This window comes from Pteropus vampyrus, unplaced genomic scaffold (assembly GCF_000151845.1).
Source record: "Pteropus vampyrus isolate Shadow unplaced genomic scaffold, Pvam_2.0 Scaffold122, whole genome shotgun sequence".
In the NCBI taxonomy this organism is placed as follows: Eukaryota; Metazoa; Chordata; class Mammalia; order Chiroptera; family Pteropodidae; genus Pteropus; species Pteropus vampyrus.
Window position 1 is genome coordinate 4,248,866 of NW_011888903.1, and position 27,756 is coordinate 4,276,621.

Consider the following 27,756-nt stretch of genomic DNA (forward strand, 5'->3'; position numbering starts at 1 on the left):
TGTCAAAAGTTTTTCTGTGTTTATTTTGATATGATTGTGTAGTTTTGTCAATTCTCTTAATTTGGCATTACACATTAATTCATTTTCTAAAGCTATGCTAATCTTGCATTCCTGGTCATGTAAAATTTTTTTATATGTTGTTGGATTTGGTTTGCTAGGATTTCGTTGAATATTTTCAAATTTGTATTCGTAAGAGATATTATTAGCCTGTATTCTTTTCTTGTGATGTCTTTGTCAGGTTTTGGAACCAGGGTAATACTAGTCTCATAGAATGAATTGTAATTTTTTTTTTTTTTTTTTTTAGGGGGAGGAAAGGGAAGAGGAGAATTTGTGAAGGATAGGTATTAATTCTTTGATAATTTGGTGTGAGTCATCTGGGCCTAGGCTTTTCTTTTTGAAAAGTCTTAAAATTGCTTCTTTTATCTCTTTATTATAGGTATATTCAGATTTTCTATTTCTTCTCGAGTCAGTTTCAGTACTTTGTATCTTTTTTAGGGATTTAATCTAAATTATCTAATTTATTGGCATGCAGTTTTCATAGTTTTCCTTTATAGTTATTTTGATTTCTGTAAGGTCATTGCTGATGTAATCTTGTTGCGGAAAAGATCCAAAATCAGACTGGTGAGAAACCAACCAGCATTCAGAGAGCTGGAGAACTCAGGTTTATTTACCAGCAGATCCAGGGGAGCTAGTGCTCTGGTGATCTGGACCGGGAGCTCAGTTGCAACATTCCTTATATAGACCTTTTTGGCATGACCTGATAGGGTAATTTGAATTCAGACCGCTACAAAGTGGTGGGAGTTGCTATGGTTGCAGGTAGTTACATTGTGTTGCAAGGAGGGGGGGGAATTGTTATGAGCTACTGGCAGTTACAAAGGGCTACAAAGCGTGAGAGTTGCTAGGGTGTACAAATAGTTACATTTGTTGCTTAGACAGAAGAAGCAAAGGGAAGGTGAGTTTTTAGTCAATTTTGAGTACAGCTCATGTAGCAAGCATGTTTTCAGAAACAGAACATAGAGCTGATTAGCCTTTTGAATGAAAATTCCTCTTTAATCTCTCTCATTCTGATTTTAGTAATTTAAATCTTATCTCTTTTTTTCTTGGTTTGTTTAGCTAAAATTACATCAGGTTTATTTATCTTATTGACTACACTTTAAATGGCAAATGTTTTTAACTTTTTCATATCCAACTTTGTTTTACTTGTATTATTGTTCATAGTTTCTTGTTCATTGTTAGGGATGCTGTTATTTTCTTTCATTTATCTGTTTGAGTGTCTTAAACTTAGTTATTTAAAAATATTAATCAATACTTTTATAATTTAAATTTCATCAGTCCCCCAGAGACTTATTTTATTGGTTCTCTTTGTAGTTTCTGATTTCTTTATGCATTTTTGAATGTTGACTTGACAACACATTTTGAGTAGGAGGACTTTGTTTTCTCTTTCATGTGTGTGCACTTTCCTCGGAGTTTTTGTTTTTTGTGGTTGCCTTCTCTTAGTGTTGCAGAAATGTTGCAAAAATCAGACTGGCGAGAAACCGAACAGAGTTGAAGAACTCAGGTTTATTATGCCAGTGATCCCAGAAGAGATAGCGCTCTGAAGATCTGGACCCTGAGCTCAGATGCAACCTTGCTTTTTTAGGGCTTATCCGCATAGTTACATTTAGACGGTTATCATGGGCTGATTGGTTAAATCATCGTCAGGGGGTTATAGAGCATGGGAGTTGCTATGGGTTGCAGGCAGTTACATTTGTTATTTAGATAGAACAAGCAAAAGGGAGGATGAGTCTTTAGTTAATTTTGAGGTTACCCTGCCCTTTGGCCTATGTAGCAATCGTATCTACAGAAGCAGAACAAAGAGCTGATTATAAGATTAGCCTTTTGAGCGAAAATTCCTCTTCACTAGTTTCTTTGTGGCCCACCTCCTGGTCAAGCATTAGTATTTGCTGTTCCTGCCTTCTTAGACTCATAACTATACCCCACAGCTCCAGGCATTTGTAGTCAAAGTTCTGTTTGGCTCCCATTCACCATTGGTGGAGCCTCCTGCCACCTCCTGGCTTCAAGGGGTAAACCTGGCTCCAACACTCATTTCGTGTTGGCCCCTGGACTCCTAACTTCCTCTGCCTTTTTCTTGCTCTGAAGCCCAGTAGACTCAAGGCTTTGCCTTACTTGCCACTTTGTTTTTATCTTGCTACAGACTTATAGAATTATTTTGTATATATTTTAATGGCTTTGTTTTTTGTTTAGAGGGAAAAGGTGCCTTGAAGCAAGAATATACAATGCCATCTTAAAGAGATACTGTCTTATCAGGAGATATAAAATATTTATTTATGTTAACCACAAGATACTTTTAAATAGAGTGTAAAATGTTCTAGAAAGAATTCAGTCAGGTAGGCCTTAACATAGACTTATATTGTGCTTATGTTCCCTGGGACCTATATCTTTGGTGCTGCTGCTGCAATTGTGTGTTGGTTGGGGAGAGGAAGAGGAAAGGGGGGGGAGAGAGAGAGAGAGTAAGAGGGAGAGGGCGAAAGAAAGAGAGACAAGAGGGTCAGAAGGAAGAAAGAATGTGTTTCTGATTATTTGATTTTATCATAGCTGCACTGGTGACAGAAAGGACTCAGATTTGAAGAAGTATCTAGCAAGTAACTGTTTATAACATTCTGAGTTTCAGACAATTCCTTGTGATAGCCTTTGAACCTTGAATCTTGGGATTTTCTGTGTTACTCTCTCAAAGCATTGTATAACACATATTAGTACATAATACAGAATTGCTGTTAATTTGTTAAGATTCCAAAATATATAATAAATATAAAAGTTAAAAAATTATGAAAATAGGTGGCTGCTCTGATGTAAGTAAAGTGAGAATACAAAGGAACCGTGGAGATGAGCTCTGCATGAGGGCCAGGGGTTTCTCACTTAGATGTGGCAAGAGTTCGGCTAGTGTAACTGAATGGTTAAGTCTCATAAAACTAAATTTATAAGACAGTTATAAAAACTCCAGCGTAGTGTACTGTTTAAAGGAAAGGATCTCGAATTGTACTACCTCGGTACTTGTTTATTGTGTAACGTTGAGCAAGTTACTTATCCCTTCAGTGTTTTATCATCTGTGAAATGGTGATAATAGTAAAAAAAATGTTGCATTGTCATACGTATTAGTAAGTATTAATTGAAAGTCTATATGTAGAGGAGTTATGGCTATGCCAGGATATATATGAGTATTCAGGTAATGTGAGTTATTAGCATCAGTACAATTAAGAAGAAGCAGTAATTCATGCAGAAATTGTCAAAATACATTCACTTGTAATCATTTATTAATTTATTCAGACTCCTACTACTATTTATTATTAAAATTGAGTATCAACTGGATAAGTAACTTTTAGCTGGTAACATCTTTGAAATAGTGGGAAATAAATGTAATAATTAGATATTTGTATTCAATATTTTGGTGCTAAATTCACTTTAAATTCTATGCAACATCCTAGAAGGAGCTGAAATGGCCCTCCACCATGCATTTTCTAACCACAGGGGGACATATTCCCCTTCCTGAGAGCACCGTGTGAGTTACTCATTTGTGCTTTAATGGCATGCATTATATTTCTTGTTAATTTATGTATGTTTCATATCTATGTAGTGAACATATGATTTATTTTTCTGGAACATTTTGGGGAATGAAAGCCAGTGCTATTAATAATTATGCCAAGATGGAAGGCATAAGGCAGAGCTAGCCTAGGTTATCCAGGGCATATGGCTACTTTAGTTTTCTTCATTTCAAGAATGTCTAATATCATTCTTATATTCTTCAGAGAACCTGTGACTGTCTTGATGATAATAGGTGATCATTAAATGTTTTTGAAAGAATTACCAATTAGCAAATGGCCATAGGAAAATAGTGTGTTATTTTTATTTATAGACTACTTTAATTTGAAATGTCAAAACTATTTATATGCTTTCCAAATAACAATTTAATTTGTCTCCTTAATTATAAGGTCAGTAAGACAAATGTTTGGCAATGTGGAGACAAAATTCTACTATGAAGGGAAATTGAATTAAGAGGATTAATTTGAAAATCAGTGCAGTACTTCCAAATTTTCTGCAGAAATGTGAATCATTTACAAATATTTATCTGTCTTTTTTAAAATATAAAATATATTTGGAAGGTTCTTTAATCAAACTGACTTAAAATAATGTCCTATCATAATTAGTGCTTAGGTGTTGTTACAAAACCAAAGTATGCTGGGGTACAACTCTGCCCAGCAGCCATTCACCTTTACTTCCCCTAGATGATATATTTTTATAATATGTTTTACAATCTGTTGTTATTCTTCTTTGGCTCTCAAATTTTTAAATTTCTTTAAACCTCAGGAAGGAGTCATGTGGCTGACATGACATTTAGGGTCCCCTTGGGAGCAGGTCATGTATCATGGACAATCCGAATAATGTATATATTTTGATAACTGTGCAAGGATATCAGGTTAAATGTATATCAAAAGTGTTTTATTTGGTTGGTTAGAATATATCCTGTGAATCGACATTTGAAGGAATTATATAAAACTTCCCTATCTTTCTTTTTTATGTGTTAGGTTGTCTTCTCTCTCTCTCTCTCTCTCTCTCTCTCTCTCTCTCTCTCTCTCTCTCTCTCTCACACACACACACACACACACACACACACATCTATCTACACATCATCCATCTCACTTGTATTTGATGGAATATTGTATTTGATTTCTTTTTTGTCTGGTGGCAAAATCTTATGAGTTGTTAGATACCTTTTATGATATTGCTTTATTATTTCTCAATCTAAAGAGAATCCAATTATTACTAAGTTGTATTTTGAAAGTTCTCAGTGTAAACAATTTTTATTTTTTCCAATGCATAATAATATAAATTCAGGATTTTTTTTAAAAAATAAATAAATAAAACCTGAGTTATGAGATAATTACCAGGGATTAGCAAGATAGATTACTTTAATGGCAAGGAGAAAAATCTTTAGTAGCCGGATGAGTTCAGGTTGACAAGCCATGCTGTATTATGAGTTGTGAAATATATGCCAGCCTTGGCAGTGCTTATTATGCCTTCTGCAGTCTTACTTTGCTAAAGGCATCAAGTCTAAGCTCATCTGCATAGATGTTCAGAGTGTTACTGAGTGCCAGGCATGATAAATTGTATTTACATCCTACAAAATGAATGTGATGTTATTGAATTTCATAGATAAGTGCCTGTCTTAAGGACATAAATATCATCTGACTAGAAGCAAATGGATATGAAGAGAGTTGTTTTTTTTTTTTTTTTATATGAAAGAAAAAGGGAAAAGAGTTGTTAAGTTTGAGAACTATGCTCACTCTAGTCATAGAGCATTCCAAAAGGAGTAATGTATGGATCAAGAACTAACATCTATTGGACTTCAGGGCTTTGAGGCTTCTCTGTAATTCGGAGATGTGCTTATGCTATTCACATATTGAGAGTCAGCTGTGAGCCAACTACCATCTAGACAATGGACAATAGGATCAGTAATTCACAATCTTTATCTTCAGGGTGCTTACAGTCTCATGAGGGGAGATATATCTACAAATAAAAAGAAAAGTAGTATAAAGTATTGAATGCTGTGGCAAAGATAACTACAGGTACAATGAATTTTACCTTAAGTAAGACATTGGTCCATTGCGAGTAATGTAAGCAAGGAAGGCTTTTCTCAGGGATGTGAAATCTCTTTTAGTTGAGTCATAAAGGATGAGTAGTAGAGAGAGGTTGAAAAAGGATGGGGTAGGTAGTAGGGAAGGTGTGACGAGGTCGAAGGACTAGCAAAAGTGTGGGGTTGAGAAGCAGTAGGCGCGTAGTGTTCCACAGGAGGGCAGGACCTGTGGGTGTACTAGAGCATTGGAGTTGATCAGGGAGTTAATAGGAATAGAGGGAGAAGATGAATTTAAGAAATGTGTAGTAGATTAAAAATCATCAGAGCCTGGTGACGGTGTGAGGTGTGATATAAAGGATGAAATGATGGTAACTCCTAGATCTCTGACTCAAAGTCAAGGTTGCCATTAGCCCAAAAGGTATCTTTGTTTGTATTAGGAAAAGATACATTTTCTTCCCAGAAGGCATAATAACAAGGTAGCAGGAGAAATGGTATGGGTGCAGAGCCCAAGGTAGATTTCAGTTTCCATTTGCTTATTAGCCTGGTGCTGTTGTGCAGTACACAGCTTAAAGAACTATAAAGGGCGGATATGGGCAAATGGATGGCCAGTGGTGTCATTAGTGCAATTAGGAGGAGAGCAGAACTGAGAGGCAGGGAGAGGGGAAATGATGAGCTCAATTGTTAATATGTTCAGTTTGTAATATCATTTGTTCAGGTGGAAATAACAGGAAAGAAGTTGGATATGTGATTCTACATGTTGATTGTATTTAAAATCATTCAAAGTGAATGACTTTTTGAATTAAAGCTGCAGTGGTACTTGTGTAATACCACTGATTGGTTCTCCAAAGTGGTTAACCTGCTCTATCAAAAGACTCATTTAAGTTTTCAAAGAATATTTACTACTGTTTGTGAATGTACTATAGAATGGTCATGATAAATTGGATAGGTAAATTTATTTTTTCTGTTCCAGATCGCTGTGCTATGCCTTATATGAGTAAGACCTCTTACCAAGAATACCTGTGTTTTGACAGTTGTGGACAATCAGACCATGTGAGTACAGAAGCTGTACAGGCAGATTGTGGTGAATCCTAACTGGTTAGATCAACTAAGTAAAACAAGTTTCATGATAGATAAAACCAAAAGATAATACCTTTTTTTTGTGTGTGATATAAATTCTAGATAAGATAGAAAACTCACCTCTTTTCCCCATTAATTTATTATTATACTAGGGGCTATAAAATCAACAGTGTAATTTTTATGTCAGCTTATTTATCAGTATATTTATGGCAACCAATCATAAGTATAATCGAACACATTAATTTGTTTTTGTAATTCTAAAGGGACGAAAACCTCTCAACTTTTTATGTGGCACTATTTTGCAGAAAAACACTGTTAAGGAGTGCTCAAGTGGCAATGAAACAGCCCAACAGGAAGAGGAAGCTTAGTATGGATTCCAGAGAGCATTTGAATCAGAATGGATGCTTGGTAAGATGTCAGTTACTTGGGCCCTTCCTCATAGCTTGTGCTTACTCTGAGAATTCCCACTGTTGTATAGTTTGCATAACTACAATAGAAGTATTTTTTCAGTTACTTGAACCTGGTTGGTTCCAGTTGAGTTTTATGTGTAGTGGTATAGAATATAAGTGTCATTACTGTCTGGTACATTTGAAAAGCCATGACCATTTTAAAGGTGAAAGGAGACCTTTTCTTTTAGAGAGATGGAAGTAATTGATCATTGCCAAGTAAGGGACAGTGATTGTGTACTATAAAGGATTGTATTTGTCAGAGTTCTCCAGAGAATCAAAATCAGGAGTATTTGACAGTCCAGTGACAATCACTGTTCACAGTTTCTGTCCCTACTTGATAAAGATGAATTATATGTATATGTATATGGAGAGAGGTAGAGAGGGAAGGATGGATGGAGAGAGACAGAGAGACAGAGACTGATTTATTTTAATGAAACAACTCATGCAGTAATGGAGGCTGGCAAGTCTGAAGCCTACAGGGCAGGTTGAAAGGCTGGAGATCCAGAAAAGAGTTAAAAAGTTAATAGTGCAGTCTTGAGTCCAGAGGCAATATAGAGGCAGAATTCTCTCTTCCTTGGGTGAAGTCGGTCTCTTTTCTTATAAGGCCTTTAACTGATTGGATTATGGAAGGTAATCTGCTTTACTCAGTCTACTGTTTAAGCGTTAATCACATTGTGACACTGTGACAGCCCGAGGGTATGTGCATCATGCCTCTAGTTAACCTGTACTGTTTCTTTATGATACCTTTTTGTATTCCTACAAATTTCAAGGTGGGCAGAAGTGAACAAGAGACCTCTGTGGTGACTGTTTGGGGATTAGTGGGTCATTAGTGCATTCTCATTGTGATCCTCTCATAGGCTCTTATTATTTATTTGGGTGTGGGTTTGGGGGTCTTCATGTGGGTTGTGATTATACATTTATACATTATAGTTGGTGAAGTGACACAGTATTGTACATTCCTTGGTTCAATGCCAGGTGAGGAGTGGTTTGCTGAACTTCAGGCATTAAATGAGACACGTCAAGTGATAATGTGGTCCATGTTTGGTTTGAAGATGTTAAATATAGGTTTATTTGTCAAGCCAGAGAGCTGTTTCCTCAGGATCAGCCTCACTGGGAGGTGGGGTTGTTAATGTGGGGCTGAGGTTCAGTTTCCCTTGAGGTCCAGATTGGTTTCAGCTCATAGAACAGTGCCATGAGTTGGGTGCTTACTCTCTAAGACGTTGCTTCCCAGACTTGGGAAGGCATATATCTGTCCCAAGTTACATGAGGATGCCATTCTTCTCAGCACTTTTGCGTTGCTGTGTCATGCCCTCCAAGGAGACTGGGTATTTGATGTGTTCCAAGTTATTGGATATTGGTTCTCCAGCTGTGGTCTCTGGACCAGCAGCATCAGCATCATCAGGGGGTTTGTTAGAAATGCAAATCCTTATGCCCCACTCCAGACCTAGAGAATCAGATACTCTGGGGGTGAGGCTCAGCAATTTATACTTTTACCAAGCCTTCCAAGTGATTCTGATACATGCTCATATTTGAGAACCACTGTTCTAGAGAAACAGCTAGACATATCTTACCTAATAGTGCTATAGTTACAATCTGTAATGGCAGTTGCATATTTATTATTTTTAGTTTAATATTTGAGACCACCTCTTCTATCCAACATATTTTCTACCTTTTCTTAGTATCATTTCTTTTTAAATTATTACTGTTTTTTTCTGAGCAATTCAGTTATCTTTCCATACAACATGAATATTTAAACTTCTCTTCTTTATTGGCACAAATCCGTTTTCTCCTATAGCCCAACTTGATTTCTGATTTAATGCTGGAGCTTTAACCATTATTCTCATTCCACATTGGAATTTTCTCTCTTTTGAACTCCAGAAGGGATCAACACTTACATAGGTATTTAGTGCGGTGCCTAGAGTAGCTGGGTTTCTTAAACTGTCTGTTTAATGGCATCTTCATGCAAATAAACTTCTTTGATCAATAGTCAGAAAATTACATTTTAAAGGATCATATAACTGAGTTTTGAGGTGTTTGGTGCATACAATTATTTTAAAAGATGTTCACATAGGATAATTGAAAATTAGGGTGAATTCTGCATTGCACTGTCAGTTTGGAGCGCTTTGCCAGTTACAGTGTCCATTTTTATTAGGTGAATTTAATAGTTTAATGCAGTAAGCAGGTTCACACCTGTGGCTGCATTCACTGTGGAGAGAAAGGAGTTCAATCTTGTTTGAGTTTAAGTCACGAAAATCATGTTTGAATTTTGATTGAAATGGCAGTAACACCCTTTACTTTATGTATTACCCTTTGATTTTATAAGCAACATTTCCAATCAACTAAGGAAAATAACATTGGCAGGTAAAGCACATAAAACATCAAACTAATGAACAGTTGTGTGCTTTCTAAACATCTGTTTTTGAGACAGTAATTTAATATCTTAGAAATCTAATAATTTTCCAATGCTGATCTTAATATTTGTCAACGAATGTCTTCCTAGACTAATACTTTTTCAGTATATCTTCATAGAATTTAAAAAATATTTATATCTTTTAGTATATAGACACATAGTTAAAATAGTACAAAGTAGTATTAAAATAAGAATGTGAATTCTCTGTATACCCACTTAGACGCTAAACCCCAAGTTTTTTCCTAAAGGTATGACCACTTGTTACACTTTCTTGTGGCTCTATATAGAAATCAAAAACAAAAAGGAGCTAAAACCCCCCAAACCTTTTATACGTATATACATGCATACATAATACATACATACTTGCATACATGTATCCCAAATGGGATCACACTCTACTTCTTATTCTATTATCTTACCTTTTTGCACTTAAGCATATATAACTTAGAGATTCAGATACCGTCATTGTTTTCAGTGGTACATAGTGTTTCATTCTGTGGCTGTACCACACTTTATTTAAACAGTGGCCTACTATAAACATTTAGGTGATTTTTATTTTTTGTTGTTACACACCATGTTACAACCAAAATTCTTACTCATATATCTTGATATACTTTTGTAGTTGATTGATAAAATCTTACCAGCAGAATTGTTGTATTAAAGAATATGTGCATTTAAAATTTTGATAAGCCTTTAATACTATTCTCCAAAGAGATCACCTCAGTTTATACTTTCTGTAACAGCATCTTCAAGAGTGCCAGTTTTCCTTAGGATTTATTACACATCTTATATCTTTACTAAAATCTACCATGTGGGTGAACTTCCATTTACCGGCTGGTCTCCAGAATGCTGCTGCAGCTTTGAAGAGAGATGTTCCTGTTCCTGTTAGAGTCCTTAACATATTACGCTTTTTACAGTATCTAACACAAAAACAAGTGTCATTTTGGGTGCCATTTACTAGACTTTCTATCTACCACCTTTAGAATTGACTGGCAAAGTGTAGGCAAGTGATAATGGAGAAACTACGTTTCTTTTTCAAGGTGATTTCATTGATATTTGGTGTGTATGTGGGTGTTCTGGTCATAAAACCCCAAAGCATATGTACACTATAAAATTTCAGATTTCCTACATAAAATGCAAGTTTCCCAAATAAAAAAGAAAAGTTTATTTGACCATACAAAAATAAAAATATGGTCTTTAATTGTGTATATAAATATCTTCTACCAAATAAATGTTAGCAACCATTCTTCTTCTCTCTCTGAACCTCTTAAAATCTGTGAATTTACTAATTAGTGAATTATGAGCTTTGAGAAATAGAAATATAAGGCATTATTATCTAAAGGATCTCAGAATATTACTGAATAAAAGAGTGTTAACATATCAAATAATGTAATACAACTAAGTACTGAAGCACATTAGTGCTCTAGGGTACATCCAGCTGTCAGAGAAAAGTGAGATCATTAGGGGCTCGTATCTGACCTTGAAGGATGAAGAGTATATAGGATGTACATATTTAATGCTTTATTTAATTTAATAAATAAAAGTAATGCATATTTAATGCTGTTGTAACAAATGGCACTTAAATCTAACCTGGTAAAATGTAATATGAGAGAATACAACTTATTTTCATTTTAACATCTGGATGCTCGGTAGGCAATTAACCTTGAGAGATAAGAAAGTCGAAGGGTCATAGCAGAGATTGTCTGGGCCAAGGAAGCAGCATGAGCAAAGATATGAGTTGGAAGCAAATATGATATAGGTGATATATGATGAGATTATAATGATTTGTCTGAGCAGATGTTGCTCTTGGCAGTTTTATAAAAGGAGAGTTGGGCTGGGGGTCAGAATATTTGGATTTCTGTCTTCTGGCTCTAGTGATAATTAGTTCTCTGACCAAGGACAAGTCCATCACCAGATTGGGGCTCAGCTTCTTTGTCTATAGAGCAAGTGTCTTAGATTAGGAGATCTATAAGTGTCTAATATATCTAAGGTATCGTACATAAGAGATAGTAAGATGACTAGGGTCGATCTGGATGGCTGAGCTTAGAGGGTCTTGAAGGCAGAGCAGAGAAGTTATACTTGATATTGTAGCCACTGGATTTGATGCACTAACAGGAGGGGCCATGGTTGCCTTCAACTTGGGCATAATGTAATTATATCTATTTTTGTAATATCTTTGGATACATGTTGAGAAAATGTTTGGGGTGGGATTATTTTAGTTACTTATTTTTCAGTTGTTCTAATTTTTAAAAACCATTTTGTTGCCCCATACATGACTTGAGAACAGTTTGCATCAGTCAATAGAATTAATTTGTAGATGGAGGAACCATAGAAAGATGTTGTATAAAGCTATTTTAGATTTTTTTTTTTTGTATAAATCTTAGCAAATACTGTTTAAAAATATACCTGGGATTTTGTTTTTATTCAGATGGAGTGAAGCTACCAGATCAGGAGACAACTACCATTGAAAAGATTGTTTGTTACTCACATTTCCCAAGAGGTGGGGGCCATCACACCATGCAAGACCATATGGGGAGGGGCCAGAGTCGGTCAGGAGGCAGGCGTGAGGGGAAAACACAGGCAAAAACCTTTATTGTGTTTTTTATAGGAAGGATTTGACGAGACAGGGAAAGCAAGCTAAGTAGGTTTAGGGTTGGTTGGTTTGAGTAATTTGGGTGGTCTCTGGCTGTAGAGGCTTGTCTCTGTGCGTCGGGCACCTGGCCTTGGGGTGACTTAGGGCAGGAAGATAGTGTCTCAGACTGCAGAAGTCTAATAAAAAAGGTGAGTGGGGTATGGACTTAGGATTGGTTGGTTTGCTTATCAAATGCATGATCATAGGCAAGTTGTTTGCTCTCTAGGAATTAGCGGAACAATCCCACTCCTGTCCAAAAGCCCCCCAAATGTGAAAAAATTGTAAAATACAGAAAGTAAAGAACATGATTAATATAGATACTATAGAGAGATTTCATTCAGAGACTGTAGTTATATTATTGAGTATTCAAACAAAATGAGAACATTTCCTTCTCTCTGTCTGCATATGAATTCTAGTAGAACAATGGAAAATAATGTTTTCCTGAATTTTTATCTGAAAAGTTGATTTTATTTATCTTCGGTTTGTATTCCACATTGCATCAGACCAAAAGAGAATTTCAAAGTGGACTTGAAACGGCAGGTGAAATTTGAATAGTAGTTTACTACTGGAGTCATTAAATAAGATTTCAGTGTTTTCTACAGTTCATGAAACCAGTAGATATCTATCACCTTCTGTTCTTATGGAAGAGGGACAGCAGGGTTCTCCAAAGTTCTCCATTGTTCTAGGGACTGGGTCTGACAGTGACAGAAAGAAAAGTGGCATTATCTCACAGTTCCAAGGTGATGACCTGAAACTGCCAAACACAAATCAGTGTGTGAAAATCCTTTGTTTTGCTTCCTTGTTTGGAATTCATAGGGAAATATAGACACTGATTAATTAGAAAACATCACTGCAACTTATAGTCAAAGTATATGATGCCTCCGGGGCCATCAAGGAGGGAGCAGAACATGAAATCATTTTGATGATTTTCCCCCTTCATACTCTTCTCTTTCAAAATGATGGGTTTGAAATTGGTGAATGGAAATGTACCATAGCAGGGACTTATTTTATTCCTTAAACCATTATCTCCCATTTTTCAGAGCACTATTTTTTCCCCCAAAACCTTTATTTTCAGTTTTCAGAACTAAAGTTCAAAACCTGAGAAATTATAGTAATGATTTCATTTTTCTCAATTCATATTGCTTTCATTAAGTGTTCTGTCTGGGTGGATTAGAGAAACTACTAACTTTTGCCTTCTTTAAAAATGAATTCTCTATTCATTAAAAGTGTGAATTTATTACTTTTATGAAATAATTAATTAGCTCAGACAGAAGCAAAGGACATTAAAGCTAGCAGGGGCATTGGAAAACATTTATTCCAATTCCTTTGTTTTACAGACAAGAGAAATCAGGTCCAGAGATCATATGTCACGTGTTCACAGTTTCTCATAGCACTTTATGGATGGGATTGGGATTTGGTTTAGGTCACCTGACCCCAAATTCTGCAGTTTTCCTCCTCTATTGTATAATATTTGAAAATGTGTTCAAAATATGAAGTTAGTATATCATCAGATAAATGTAAATTTATTCTGAAATACATAATTATGATTTTTGGTGTGTATAACTATAACCTTGATCCATGTGGACATAAAGAGTTTGGATAATTTAACTCTGAAGTGAGAGGTAATTCATTTTTGTGAGGAATATGTTTCTTCTATCTAGGCAGAATTTCAGTAACAAAGAAGTGTGAACTAAACATCCTAATTCACTGAGTGACAGATAGCATATTATATATTTCTTCTTATATTTGAATGATAGTGATTATAAAAATGCTTTCATAGCTGTTGTGCTTACATAATCAACTCTTGAATACAGTTTCTTGTTACCATTTCAATTTTCTCAGTAGAACCTTTCTGAGAAGAGACTCATTATTTTGAATTATGTGAATTTCCCATGTATTGAATGGCTAAAGAAGGATGAAATTGGGGTGTAGAGCTACCATAGAAAATTAGATGTGATTCAGTTCATCATTTCACATGCAGTAGAATAGAGGCAGATAGGGTTGGGTTACTGCTTTCCCATGCCCAGCCCCTGCCTGGTACACGGTGGCCATGTGGCTCATCAGGTGGTCCATAGACCTTCTGCTGTAGCATTAGCTGGGGGCTTGTTGGAAACTCAATCTCAGGCCCCACTTCAGACCTACTAAATTAAGATCTGCAATTTAACACGATACCTAGGTGGCTCATACACATGTTAAACTTTGAGAAGCACTGGGTTATAGTACGTTTTATAAGGATGCTACCTTATTAATTGCACAAAGATATCCAGAATAGCTTTGGATGTGAAATCTACCAGGCAGAAAAATACTGTTCTTGAACCTTGCATTTATGCTTTCATTCAGCAAATTTTTGTATGTTTTGGGGGTAGAGTATGTTTTGGGGATAAAAGATGTTAAGACACTGTCTTCAGTAAACTCATCAAAGCAAGTAAGACCAATAAGACAGATGATGGTAGTGCAATGTGGTAGGCCCAATAATAGAGATTTGTATAAGCTATTTCCAGGCTTCAGAAGGTTACCCAACTTAGCATGGGTGGAGGAGTTAGGAGGAAGTAGGATCAAAGAAAGCTTTCTGAGCTGACTTCTAAAGGATACATAGATATGTATTAATTTTGCATTGCTACATAACAAATTACTACAAATTTACTTCAAAATGGCTTCAAATGCCCATTTTATAAAAATACTTAATTCAGTTAGAGTTTTAAGTATTTTTCTTACTTTCCCCTCAGAATTCTTTCACTAGAAATTTTGGTCATTTGAGATAAGTTTCTTCAGGCAATAAATACAAATAGGCAGGCCAACTTAATATTTAAATCTGGATACATTCTTAGCAATTTGAAATATGGCAAAAGAACTGTAATAGCTACTATTGAGAGTCTACCATGAGTTATGTGCTATAATAAGAATTTACCTCTGGATCTCTAATTCTTAAAATGATCCAGTAAAGAAGTTACTATTATCTTCAAGACACAGATTAGGAAACTGAGGCCTGTAGAAATTAAATCATTTGCCCAATGTCATAGAACTAGTGAGGCAGAGTGGGTATTTGAACCTTTCCTGTCTGACTCTAAAACTTACACAGAAGCAGAACTCTCTTATTGCTTGTAAAACACTAACTAGCCTACGAAGCACATTAAAACACAAAGCTGTGATTACTAAAACAATGTGGCACTGGTACTAGAATAGACAGGTAAACTAAAGAAGCAGAGAAGAAAAGCCAGAAGTGAGAGTAAACACACATAGAGTTTAGTGTATAGTACACATGTCCTAGACCGATGGGGAGGAGGAGGACTATCCAGTAAGACTCCCTGGGCAAGAATACTATGGTTTTTATAATCTGGCAGCAGAGAGAGATTTTCTGTTATTCAAATCGAGAAGCCATAAAAGAAAATTTTTACAGTTTTATTTGTTAAATGAAACAAACAATAAAAATCTCTACATAATAAAAATACCATAAGAAAAGTGAAAAAGAGAAATGACAAATTGGAAAAAATAAAAAATGTATCTATAGAGAAAGGACTAATCTTTCTGATTTATTAAGACCAAAAGATGAATAATCATTCCAGCAGAAAACTGGACCAAGTATGTAAAGAGATATTTCATAGAGAACTACAAGTGGCTTTTAAATATATGAGTGATCTTCAACTTCCCTATAATGAAACAAGTGCAAATTAAAACTATAGTAACATATAATTTTTCACTTGCCATCTTGGCAAAACCCCCAAAATTTGATAACATACCCTTTTAGCTAGAATGGGAAAATAGGCCCTGATCTGAGGCCGTGGGTTGGTCAGTGGGGCAGCTCATGTGGGACCTGACTTGGTGGTACGTTTCAGCAGGAAAACACAAGTCCCTACTCCTGAGAAGTCATTCCAGATACATCCTTACACATATGCACAATGACATATGTGCTAGTTTTTCACTGCAGTTTTATATTATTGGAAAAAACATAGGAAACAACCTAAACATTCATAAATCTGAAAACAGTTACAGAAACCATTTACTATCCATTTGGGGATGTGAGGATGATCTGGCTGCGACATCTGTCACCCCATTGATCACCAGGGTTGATTCTGCTGATCTGGCTGGCTAGGTGGGTGTCCCCTTCCTTCCTCACCGCTCCATGTGCGTCCCTCCTGAAGCTGAGCGCTTGGTTGAAGAGGATGACCTTCCCCAATAGAGGAGAGGATCGTTTTTCAGTCAAGTGTATACAAGTAGCTGCGCTCCCCTGCTAGAACCTCTAAACAAGCTCTCAAGGTCCATTTGTAGGAAAACGTAAGGTGGTCAAGCTTCCAAGACGCCAGACATATCCAAATGAAGCGCTGCATGTGGCAGTCTGCCTTTCTAAAAAAAGAAAAAAAAAAAATATATATATATATATATATATATATTTATATATGTATATTTATGTATATGTATATATGTATATATATGTATGTATGTATATGTATATATATGTATATATGTATATATATGTATGTATGTATATGTATATATATGTATATATGTATATAACCATTCAGTGTAATACTGTGCAGCTATGAAAAAGAATAGGAATGCTCTTTGTAACCCTATAAAATCTCTGAGGTAATTTGTTAAGTGAAAAGAGAAGTAGAAAACAGAATTATGATATGATACATTTTGTGTACAAGAACAAGAAAATAATATATATACATATTTCTTTGTATTTTTATAAAGAAAACTTTGCAAGGATATATTAGAATATAATGAAAGTAATTACTGGATGGAGGTATTATGAGTTGGCCAGATGAGGGAGGATAGGTAGGAAAGTTTTCATTGTATAATTTGTTATTAATATACATTTTTACCTTGAACCATATGAAGTGAAAAATTAAATAATGTGTACAGAAAGATGCCAACTAAGACATTTCAAGGAGTCTATCACACTCATTTATATATGGCTATATAGGCAGATGGAAACCTGATACAATCATCTTCAAACTGTTGGTTTGCCTAACCCATCAATAAATACACTTTAATTACATATCTTGATATTTGTTTACTTGAAAATTACATGATTTACTATTATGTAAATTATTTTTGTACCCTAAAGCCATAGACTAAAAAAGAAACTAAAAGCGTATAGTATAAAAATGAAATAAATAGTATTTTTTAACAGTTAAAAACCAGTTTGCCTTCACTAAAATATTAATATGCATGATTCTTTTTTGAAAGCTTGATTCAGAGCTTTCTGTTACCATTATCTAAAGTCTATTTCTAGATTTGGTTTTATTGGTTGTCATCTCTAAGATCACTGACCTTTCTGGTTGGTCTAGAACTGAAGGGTCCCTCAGGAGTGGGATTTAAGCGCTGTGACCAGGTCTGTCCTGAGCAAACTGGGACAGTCAGTCGCTGTAGTCATAGCTTAAGAAGATGTATCTCAAAAATATGGAGGAATGAACTAAAGAAATGATTGTTGGCCAAACTTAACAAATTATGATACTCATTTTTCAGCATCACCCATCCATTTTTTAAAGGTTTTTGTATATTCCAGCTGCTGAATTTTTACCTTCTCTGATGACAATCAGTTTTTTTGGGGGGGGGGAACTAACCAAAAGTATTGCATATTTCTATGTCCAAAAGTGATTTCAAAGCCTACTAAAAGCCTTCATTTGGAAACTCCATTCCGCAGTTTTTAAGTGTAGTACAGTTGTTTAGAGTTTTTATAGAGGGAATACATTGTTTATGGCCATGAAATTATGTAAATAAAACATGCATCTAGATACCCATTAACAAATGCTCTTTGCTACTGTATCTTTCAAAAATGAAGTGATTCCCTTAGTCTTTGTTAAATGGTCAGCTTTCCTTCAAGATTGCTATGAGAGTGTGACTGATGAATTGCTTGCTCCATGGAGAGAAGCTCTGCCTTCTTGTTAGTTGCTTGTGCTGTTCATCATAATCAGTCTGTGATTTCTTTCCAGGAATCTTTGAAATCTTTTGACCATTCTTTGAAGGTCAGTTTGGCTAAAATTAGATAATGTCACCTTAACTGAGTGTTATAAATTATAGTAGATCCTGGTAGGCTAAAAGCAAAGGTAAGAAGAGGGGCTTGGCTCTGGTGCGCGATACGCCTCTCCCATCAGCCTGCCTGTTGCGTGACTTCAGTTTCAGGGATCGCTTCAGGGAGCTGCTCTTGTCAACCTCAGTATGAACTGTTACTGAACCTTACTTTCTATCTTAGTAATAAAGGATTCTTCCCACATCTCAGTGGATTGTGGAGTGCCCCTCCTGGGGTTCTTATACCCACTTGGAGGGCACTAGCTCCTCATGTATTGTCCCTTTCATTACAGAGCTTTTCAAGGCTTGGCTTCCTGCAAACGGAAAAGTTAGTTTTTGGTGTTTTAAACAATATACAAAAATACGGTCTAAACCACGTTTTCTGTGTCCTAGGAGCAAGCCGAAGAAGAAAAGAAGCCCAGGGATGGTGCAACTCCTTTGAGTCATGGTAATTACCACCGTCCTTTACAGTTGTAGTTCACAGTGAACAGATTTTATTAGATAGCTTTAGTTGTTTTAGGTTTATTAAGTCTATAATAATAGTATTATCTATTAATAGCCTGTTAACGTACTCTTCTGTAGACTGTATCAGTGTCATCTAAGATTTTCAAATATATACATCAAGAAAAAGTCTGAAGCTCTTATCTCATTTATTTATTTTTAAAAAACACTTTAAGTAAAAATTTTTGATTTGTAAACTTCTCCAGAGAACAAGAAAATAAGAGATGCTACTTAGTTTATTTATAATTCTTTGCCTGAGCTTTTCCCAGATAGCTTTAATCTTCTAATGATTCCATTTGTACTCTTCTGTTGAAGCTATGTTTTAGAGGAGATTGTACATTTACTCTTAGATAAATATTTCCTCATTATGGTCATTAATACATCAATAAGTTTTAGATAACAGCTTTTTAATATTTAGTTAGTTCTCTGATTCTTTAAATTTAATTCAACAAATGCAGATGCTATTTCCCTGGAATATATATTCCATATATTTTGTGATCATTGCTATACAAGCAGAAAACTGTTATTAAATTTTCTGTAAAACGTAATTGAATGTCCAATGTTTGTGTTATTCTCCATAGGAAGGAAGGATATAAATTGGATAATTTTTTTCTAATGATATTTTAAAGCATCTTAAGTGCTTGTTGATAAGTTTTTTAATAATAGAAAAAAACTAAAAATACCTGGAAAAATGGCAAACGAGAAGTGAGGTTTTTAAAGACTATTTTATATTGCTTAGTCTTGGGACGCAGTATTGAAAATTTGTAGTCTTCTACTTAAATTATTTTTAAAATAAAGTTATTTCTATTAAAAGAAAACTATGCTGCTTTAAATTTCTCTTCTTCTCTTTCTGCCTCCCCAGTCCCATCATGTTCTTTGCTGAAAAAACAAAATAGAATGTGGTAATTTGATAATTATGTAATCTGATGTTCAACTCCATTGAAATACACTTCAGTCATGCAACACTGGAATTCCAGAAATAAATTTAGACTGTGCCTGACCCTAAAAGCAGGTTTTTTTTAAACATTTTTTTTTCTTCTCAGAGAGGATGTGATTTATTTTGTTGCTGTTTCGTCCCTGCAGATATATTTTCACACTAATGTATATTATTTTAGATTCTCATATTCTGTTGTTGAAGCATTGATTCTACAAAAGGGAAGGCAGAGTGAAGGCAGCCATTAAAAAAATGTTCTTTAAAATTAAGATTTTTTAAAAAAAGTAATTTAGTATTTTTTTCATCATAGCTGAGTATGTTCATCTTAAATAGTTTTTTCAGTTTTAAGAGAAAGCAAACTTATTGCTGTTGTTCTTCCATGGTCAGATTTGTTTTACAGTTAGTGGTCCATTCAAAAAGTTTCACTTTGTGATTTCTTCTTCTCCAAACCTGCTATTGTTGTTGTTGTTTTCCCAGCTGTAGAACATAGCTTAGTGTTTAGAAGGATGAGATATGGTTTGTGTATACAGATACTACAAACTGCTAGTTGAAATTCAAATTGAATTATTGGAGGGTCTTTTGAGGTAATTTATATTTTTACCACTTTTGGTGGGATTAAGGGAACTATTCCCTATTGCCTATAGGTCCTGGAAATTTTTCTTTTCATAGTTTAATCTTTTGTGTAGGCTGCTTGCAAAACAAGAGATTTAGTCATTTACCTTATGTCTTAAAAATAATAGCAAAAAGAAAACAAAATTATGCACACATACATAATTATATGTGAACATAAAATTATATTGAAAAACACTCAAATCTTGGTAATAATTTTACAACAAGCAAGGTTTTTCTTTGGAAATCATTACAAAATAATTTATTGAACACTCAATCTGTGCCACTAACATTGACCCCTGGGTTCCAGATGATGCAGCTTTGAGAGGTTGTTTGATTTAGTTAGGGTAAACTTAACTCATCAGTAGTAGATCCAGGATTTGAACCCCCGTCTAGCAAGTTCTAAAGCCTATGTACTTTCTATTCTGTGTTCTTTCTACTTTAACATCCTCCCTTCTTTGTGGCTATTAAAAAAACAAAGGTAGGAAAAAACCCGGGGTTTTGCTTAGAAATGGCATGGGGAAAGTAACTGCTGGTAATTAAAGTATTAATGGTTTCTACTATAGCTTCTGTGTCCTTGGGGACTGCCTGAACTAGATTTTTCTTGATATAGTCATGCACTGAGATTAATTCTTTTTGGTTCTTTTGGAAACTCTGTGAGCTAAATTTTTCCTGGTGATTCAATAAAATTTAACAGCTGTCTTAGATACCCCTAAGAGAAGGATTATCTCAGTATTAATTGTTAATAATTATGTATGATTGAAGTTATAGAATTAGTATTGTCAATTACTATGTAATCCCAAACCTATATATTTGAAGTCTCCAAAATAAAAATACCTGATTTCTTCAACTGGACAAGTGATCTGGCATTTCCCCTTCTAAATTTTAAGTACTCTTTTTAACTAAAGGTAATATTTGTTTGGTTGAATGTTAGGACAGTGAGGTCTTTATAAACATAAAAAACAAGAAATTATAAAGGAAATGAGATGTATACTCATACAAATTAAACTATACGACAAAGAACATCATAATAAACAAAAGTAAAATGGAAATGATAAACTAGTAAATATGTGCCACAACTACAACTTTCAGAAAGTCCATAGTAGATAAAGGAATTAGAAAAAAATAATCAGATACACTATCTCAGTGCAAAAATAGGCAAAGGGAATTAGCAGGGAATTCATGGAAGAGGACATAAAAATGGCTAAAAATATATATTCACTCTCACTAGGAAGAAAGATATATAAATTTAAAAATAATGATGAACATTTTTTAACCTACCAAATTAAAAACAATTTTAAAGATGCTAATAGTGCTTGCTGGGACAGAGAAGACTGGGTCTCAGTACACTGGTACTCAAAATATAAGTTGGCACTATCATTTTGGAAGACATATCCATAGTATTTATCAGAAGTATTAACATGTATTTCAACTCAGAAACTCAGCTTTTTGGAATTTCTCTTAATGCAATAAGCATTAGCTTTCAATTCATTTATATCATATTCATGGTACTACTTATTAATGTATAAAAGTTGGAAGTGATCTAAGTATCCAAGAAGTTTGGAATAGGTAAAGCATGGTGGTCCAAATGTGTGCAGGCAACTGTGCATTCACTTAAATGCTTTAGAAGAACTTTAAATTACATGGAGGGAAAGCTTATAAAATACTAAGAGAAAAATAAAACCCAGGGAATTAGTCTTGGTGGTTGAAAAGAATCACATATCTATTAAAAGAAAGATGTTTATAATTGTTATCTCTAAATTACGAGATAAAAAGTATATTTTCTATAATTTCCAAGTGTTTTTTACAATTAGTATGTAATCATGTTACAGTCAGACAAATTAAAAAAACATAAATTCATAAAATCCTGAACACTAAAAACTTCAATTTGTAGAATGAAGGGATTATTGGAATATCTGTCTTTAGATTTCTTTCTTTTTTTTTGGTAAGTAAACTTTTTTGGGGGAATAATTTTAGATTTAGAGAAAAGTTGCAAACATAGTACAAAGATAGTCCTGTATGCACTTTACTCAGTTTCTCCTGATGTTAATATCTTATGTGACCGTAGGACATTTGTCAGAAATAAGAAATTTGCATTGGTACATCAGTATTCACTAAGCTTCAGTCTTTATTCAAATTTCACTAGTTTTTCTACTAATGTCCTTTTTCTGTTCCAAGATCCAGTGCAGAATTCACTTTGCATTATTGCTGCATGTATTTCTTTTACCAGAGTCTCTCGTCTTGTTCTCTCATGGTGAAAATCGCCATTCATATCTACTTTTCTTGAGTTCTACAGTATTTCTTTACTTGTCATCAGCTCATCCTCTCCCCACCAGCTGGCATACCGTTCCCCTGAAACTACTCTTGTTTAGCTCACTAGTGCCTCAGTGATAGTCACTTTTTGTTAATTGAATGGAATAAGGGACCTCCCAAATCAGTGGAAGCTCTCGTGCTCTTATTTTTCTTACTTTTTAGATTTAGACATTTGAACTGAACTCTTCTTTGCTCTCTGTTGCTCAGTCCGCTTCAGTAGCACTGTCATTGACCTGTAGTCAGTCAGTCAGTCTAGAATCCTGGAGACATTTTTGATTCTTCCCTCTCATTTACTCCTGATCCTTGCCAAGCAATTATCAACTTTACTCATCCTTGATATCTCTTAAATAGTATCTCCCAACTTAGAGCTGTCCCTAGTCACTTTTTAGTTGTTCAGTTTTTTTTTTTTTCATACTTGTTCTTCCCCAACTAAAATTTGTCTGAAATTCTGTTAGTAGAGTGCCTCCTATCCTTTCTCTGGAATGTCATTAGAGGCCTCTCACCAACCAGCACTTGCCTGTAATGTACCACCCCACTCCCTACATTTTGTTCCAGTCAAATAGAACAGTCTAGAACTTGAGTAATTGGCTCTTTCAGAACCTCATTATCTTCTCTGTTTTCCTTATTTTCTAGTATTTTTCTCTCTCTCCTATTTTTTTCTCAGCCTATTATAGGACATTTGGTATTTAAATATTCTGTATATCTCCCACTTTAAAAAAGGCATACAAATCAGGTCCAATCTGACCAAGAGGATCTATTGTTTTGTATACTGAAGTAATAATTTACCTGAAGCTCTGCAGTATTATTTAGCTAAATGGTCTAAAAAAGAATCAACGCAGCTTTCAGTAGTGCGTAACTAACTTTCAGGGAGTAGTTTCTGTGCTGGAGATGTAGCTCAGTAAGTGATTCTGAAAGACTCAAAGATGGCCCCTTGAGCATCATCCCTGGAGTCTTTCATTAGAGTAACTAGTTTACTTCCTGGGTGTAATGACAGAAGTACTTTCTTGCAAAATAATTATGTGTCAGTGGAACTAATGTCTGTGTTTTTAATACTTTGTGAGAGATCTGTTTATTCCCACCAAGATAATTTCTTACCTAAGAATGAATATCAACATCAGAAAAGGGAAAACCAAATTGATTTACTTTAGTCAATTCTTACTATTATAGATGGCAATCACTGTCATTAAATCAGTTAAATATTTAGGCATTTGGATACTCTGAACCTAAAGAATTACATTTTCATTAACCAACGAAACTGTCGCTGAGGTATAAGCAGTGGACTTCTTTCTAAGTGATGAACATTCTTTGAGGAGATTTCAGTGATTGAAGCATCTACATGCACTTTAACAAAAATACTACTCTGTAACAAATAGTTTTCAGTATATATTTTAAAATTATTTCCTTGCTCTTGATACTGACTTATAAAGGAGTTAATCTTTGAATTTAATTGAGTTAGTTGCCAAACCTCTACTATAGTATTTTGTGACTTCTGGGTGAATTCGTGTTGGTGTGAGTATAATACTCTCACAAAGGAAAGGAGCACATTTGTTTTCTTTCTAGTCAGTCAGCAGATGATATCAGTGAATAAAACTTGTATAAAGCACAAAGATAGGGCAAGAACCTGTATTCATAAATCCTTTGTTTTATAAAGACCATTTTTATGGGCCATGTTGAATTCTTTATAACGAAAGCAGACATCATATTAAAAATTTTACCTCATTAAAGAATTTCCCGAGAAGCCTTATTTATGTTCTCAAACCATCCTGCAGAGGAGCCTGTCTGTCTAAAGTCAGCACTAAATCCTACTGCATCTGTCATTAGAGGTCCCTGATGGATAATAAGAGTATTGATCCTTGGAAAGGGGACTGAGTACCCTGATTTTTAGATTGATTTAGCGAAAGAAAATGTCACTGAGCAGCCCTTAGTTCCAGCAGACACATCTGTGAAGCCTTCATGCGTTGCAGGCCTAGCAGAGCTCCCCCTGCTCCTCATTCCGTTCATAAAACCAGAGATTTGGTGCATTTGAGGTTGGACCAAAGTATTCTTTCCACTAACATGCTTTGCTCTCTTAAAGCATGTTTGATCTTTGTTCATCGTAATTACCTTTTGCTACTGAGATTAAAGCTGCTACTTAGGGGGCATTTCAGTATTCATTTGCACCTAAACTTTTATGTGAAATATTTTATTTGGACTATGGGCTTATTTTGACATGACTATTTTGAATGGCTGCTTCATTTCCCTGTGCTCTTTTAGCACTGTAGAATGAAAGTATTCTTTTCTAAATACATTTTTTAAAAATTTGAAACTATATCAAACTTATAGAAAAGTTGTAAGTATAGTACAATTTTTTTTTCCTGAATTAGAAAATAAGTTACCAACCTGGTAGCTAATCCTCCCCAAATTCTTCACTATGTATTTCCTACAGACAATAACGTGAGCTGCACAAGTACGGTGCAGCCATTTAAAGCAGGAAATTAATATCCATACCTTACTGCCATCTAAGCTTTGAGTCCCATTCAGCTTTCACCATTTATCCCAATAATGCCTTTTATGTGAAAGGATCCAATTCATAAACTGTGTTGATTTAGTTGCCCCAGCTCTTCATTCTCTTCAGTCTCGACCAGTTCCTCAACCTTCCAAGGACTTGTACAACATTGACACTTTGAAGATTAAAGGCCATTATTTTGTAAATGTCCTTCATTTTGGGCTTGTCTGTTTTGTCATGATTGGATTTAGGTTATGCGTCTTTGGGGGAATATCACAGTAGTAATACTTTTTTTCTTCTCGTGGCATCCTATTAGATGGCATATGATTTTGACTAGAACTGTTTCTTATAACTTTTACCTTTTGGTTAAAGTGGTGTCTTTTCTCCACTGTAAAGTTACAATTTTTTCTTTGGAATTAATAAGTGTTTTATAGAGAGGTAATTAGAAGCTATAAATATCTTATATTTCACCAAACTTTTCTTTCCTTCCTTCCCTCCTTTCTTCCTTCCTCCTCTTTTCTTTCTTTTCTTTCCCTCCCTACCTCTTTCTTTTCCTTTCCTTTCTTTCTTTTCTTTTCTTTTTCTTTCTTGACTTATGGCTCCTTATTTTATTCATTAGATTTTAATCAATTTTTGTCATTATTTTGGTGCTCAAATTGACCTTACTTTGGCCAATAGGATCCCCTTCAAGTTGGTTTTGGTGTCTTTTTGAAATATCTCCCTTATTCTTTGAGTATAATGTATTTTCTGGCATAAAAAGTGTTAGGCTCATCTTGTGCTCCCTCTGCCTCAGACTTTGAATCAGTAATTTCTCTAAAAAGCTAGGGTTCTTTTTCATGGTTGGGGTTAAGTGTGTTTGTTGGTATTAGCTGCCATTGCTTCCAGGCCCTCTCAGTGGAAAAGGATAAGGAATATCTGTATGTTCATATACACATATTTACAAACATACAACTTTATATATTATGTATATATATACACACACATGGTTTATATCATATATATATCTGAATTCACAGCGAAACCTTCAATTTCAATCTGATCCTGCAGATTCACTCTAGTTTTCTCCTTTTATATATTGGAACCTTGGTCTTTAACAGTAAGAAATGTGGCTCTTGTTATTCTGACTATATTGATTTATTTGCTAAATCCCCCCCTATGTAATCATTCCCTCATCGCTGCCACTGACTCGTCCCACTTAGGCTCTACCATCCTGGGTGGCCTCCCCTCAAGCTTATTTGCTCTGATAGCAGGTCACCCATCTGTAGGATGCCTTCTTTACCCTAAAACTGGGCTTCGATACTCTGTACCAGGCTTCCCATCCAGGAGGTGCCCTCCTTGGATTCTAACTGACTCCCTACTCTGGGTTACTCACCCAGGTGTATGCCCAGGAAACACCTTGTTTTAGATTCATTCATTCATTCATTCATTCATTCCCTGCTCTGTACCACTCCACCACTTGTGGTGACATGTCCCTCACCCTGCCAGGTTGTGATTACTCTGTGTTGGATTTCCCCATGTGCAAATATTTTCCTTAACTGCTCCCCCCACCCACATCCTCCCAAATGGATACCTACCTTGTTCTGTCCCTCATAATGGCTTCAGAAGGGGAAGGGAAAGGCAGAAAGGGAGGAAAGAAAAGGAGAAGGAGAAGTCCAGGAGGATGAGGAAGAAGAACATAGTTCCCTTCTTAAAGAAGAGAACAGAAGAGTGTCTGAAGCAGGAAAAAGAAAAAAAGACTGGGTGGTGAGGAGTTTGTGGTGTCCTGCTTATGTCTTCCAGCTGTCTGAAGGGCACGTGTCAGTGGATAATGGTTGAGGCTTCTATGCATCAGGGTAATTACTGTGTTGAGTCATTTGACAGGTCCACCTTTCTGTGTAAGGGGTACTTTCTTATTTCACTGTGTACTTCAGATCGAAATTGAACTGTGAATCCTCATTCTCCCAGGTTCTAATGCTGCTTTCCTCCATTGCATTTTAACATAAATTTCAAAGTTGTGAAGCACAGAGGAAGGTCAAGTATGACAGTGGTGTTTTGAATCTGGATGCCCAGGACCAATGTGGGTCTGACGCTGGGGCTTCCCAGAGAATGCGTTTGATTTCCCTCAAAAGCCTGAAAGAGATAGGGATTGGTGATTTGTTCTGCTGCTTTGCCAAAGTTATTAGTTGTTTTAGTGCTTAAGTGCAAAGTTGCATTTGCATGATAGCTCATTTTACTTGGAATACTCACGATTAGATTCTTATTTTTCTACTGATTTCTATATGTATAATTGAACCCTGTGTTTAAAAATAAAAGCAAAACACCTTTCCTCTAAGACAGCACCTAATTCCTAGTGGAGACATTGCAGTGCAGTGAGTAGAAACGTACTTGATGCACAGGCCAGGAACACACAGGCAGGTAGAGATAGATGGGTAGTTTGGGCCTTGGGCATTCAGCCATAGATTTTTTGTTTTAAGCCCAGGGTAAATGTTATCTTTTAGAAGTCCAAACTTTTAGTTATTCTTTCTGAATGACTTTTTAAAAAAATATTTTAAAGGAAGTATAGAGTGTGTGCTTAGAATCAAATGGACCTTGTTTGAATTTTGGTTTTGCTGCTTAACTGGTGGCATGACTTCCAACGAGTTATTTAACTTCTCTAAGCCTCAATTTCCTTGACTATGAAATGGGAATAATAGGTAATATCTCTTACCCCATAAAATTGTCAG

At 35.2% G+C, this 27,756-nt stretch overlaps 1 protein-coding gene across 1 annotated transcript in view; it reads left to right on the forward strand.

Moving 5' to 3' along the window:
- Positions 1–7,017: 7,017 nt before the first annotated feature.
- The window catches only part of L3MBTL4 (L3MBTL4, histone methyl-lysine binding protein), a 309,548-nt gene continuing 288,809 nt past the window's right edge, over positions 7,018–27,756 (forward strand). Inside the window, exons 1-2 of the mRNA XM_023534188.1 lie at positions 7,018–7,114; positions 18,606–18,660. Coding sequence (XP_023389956.1) covers positions 7,043–7,114; positions 18,606–18,660 — 127 coding nt within the window. The 5' untranslated portion in view covers positions 7,018–7,042. The remainder of the gene's footprint in view (positions 7,115–18,605; positions 18,661–27,756) is intronic.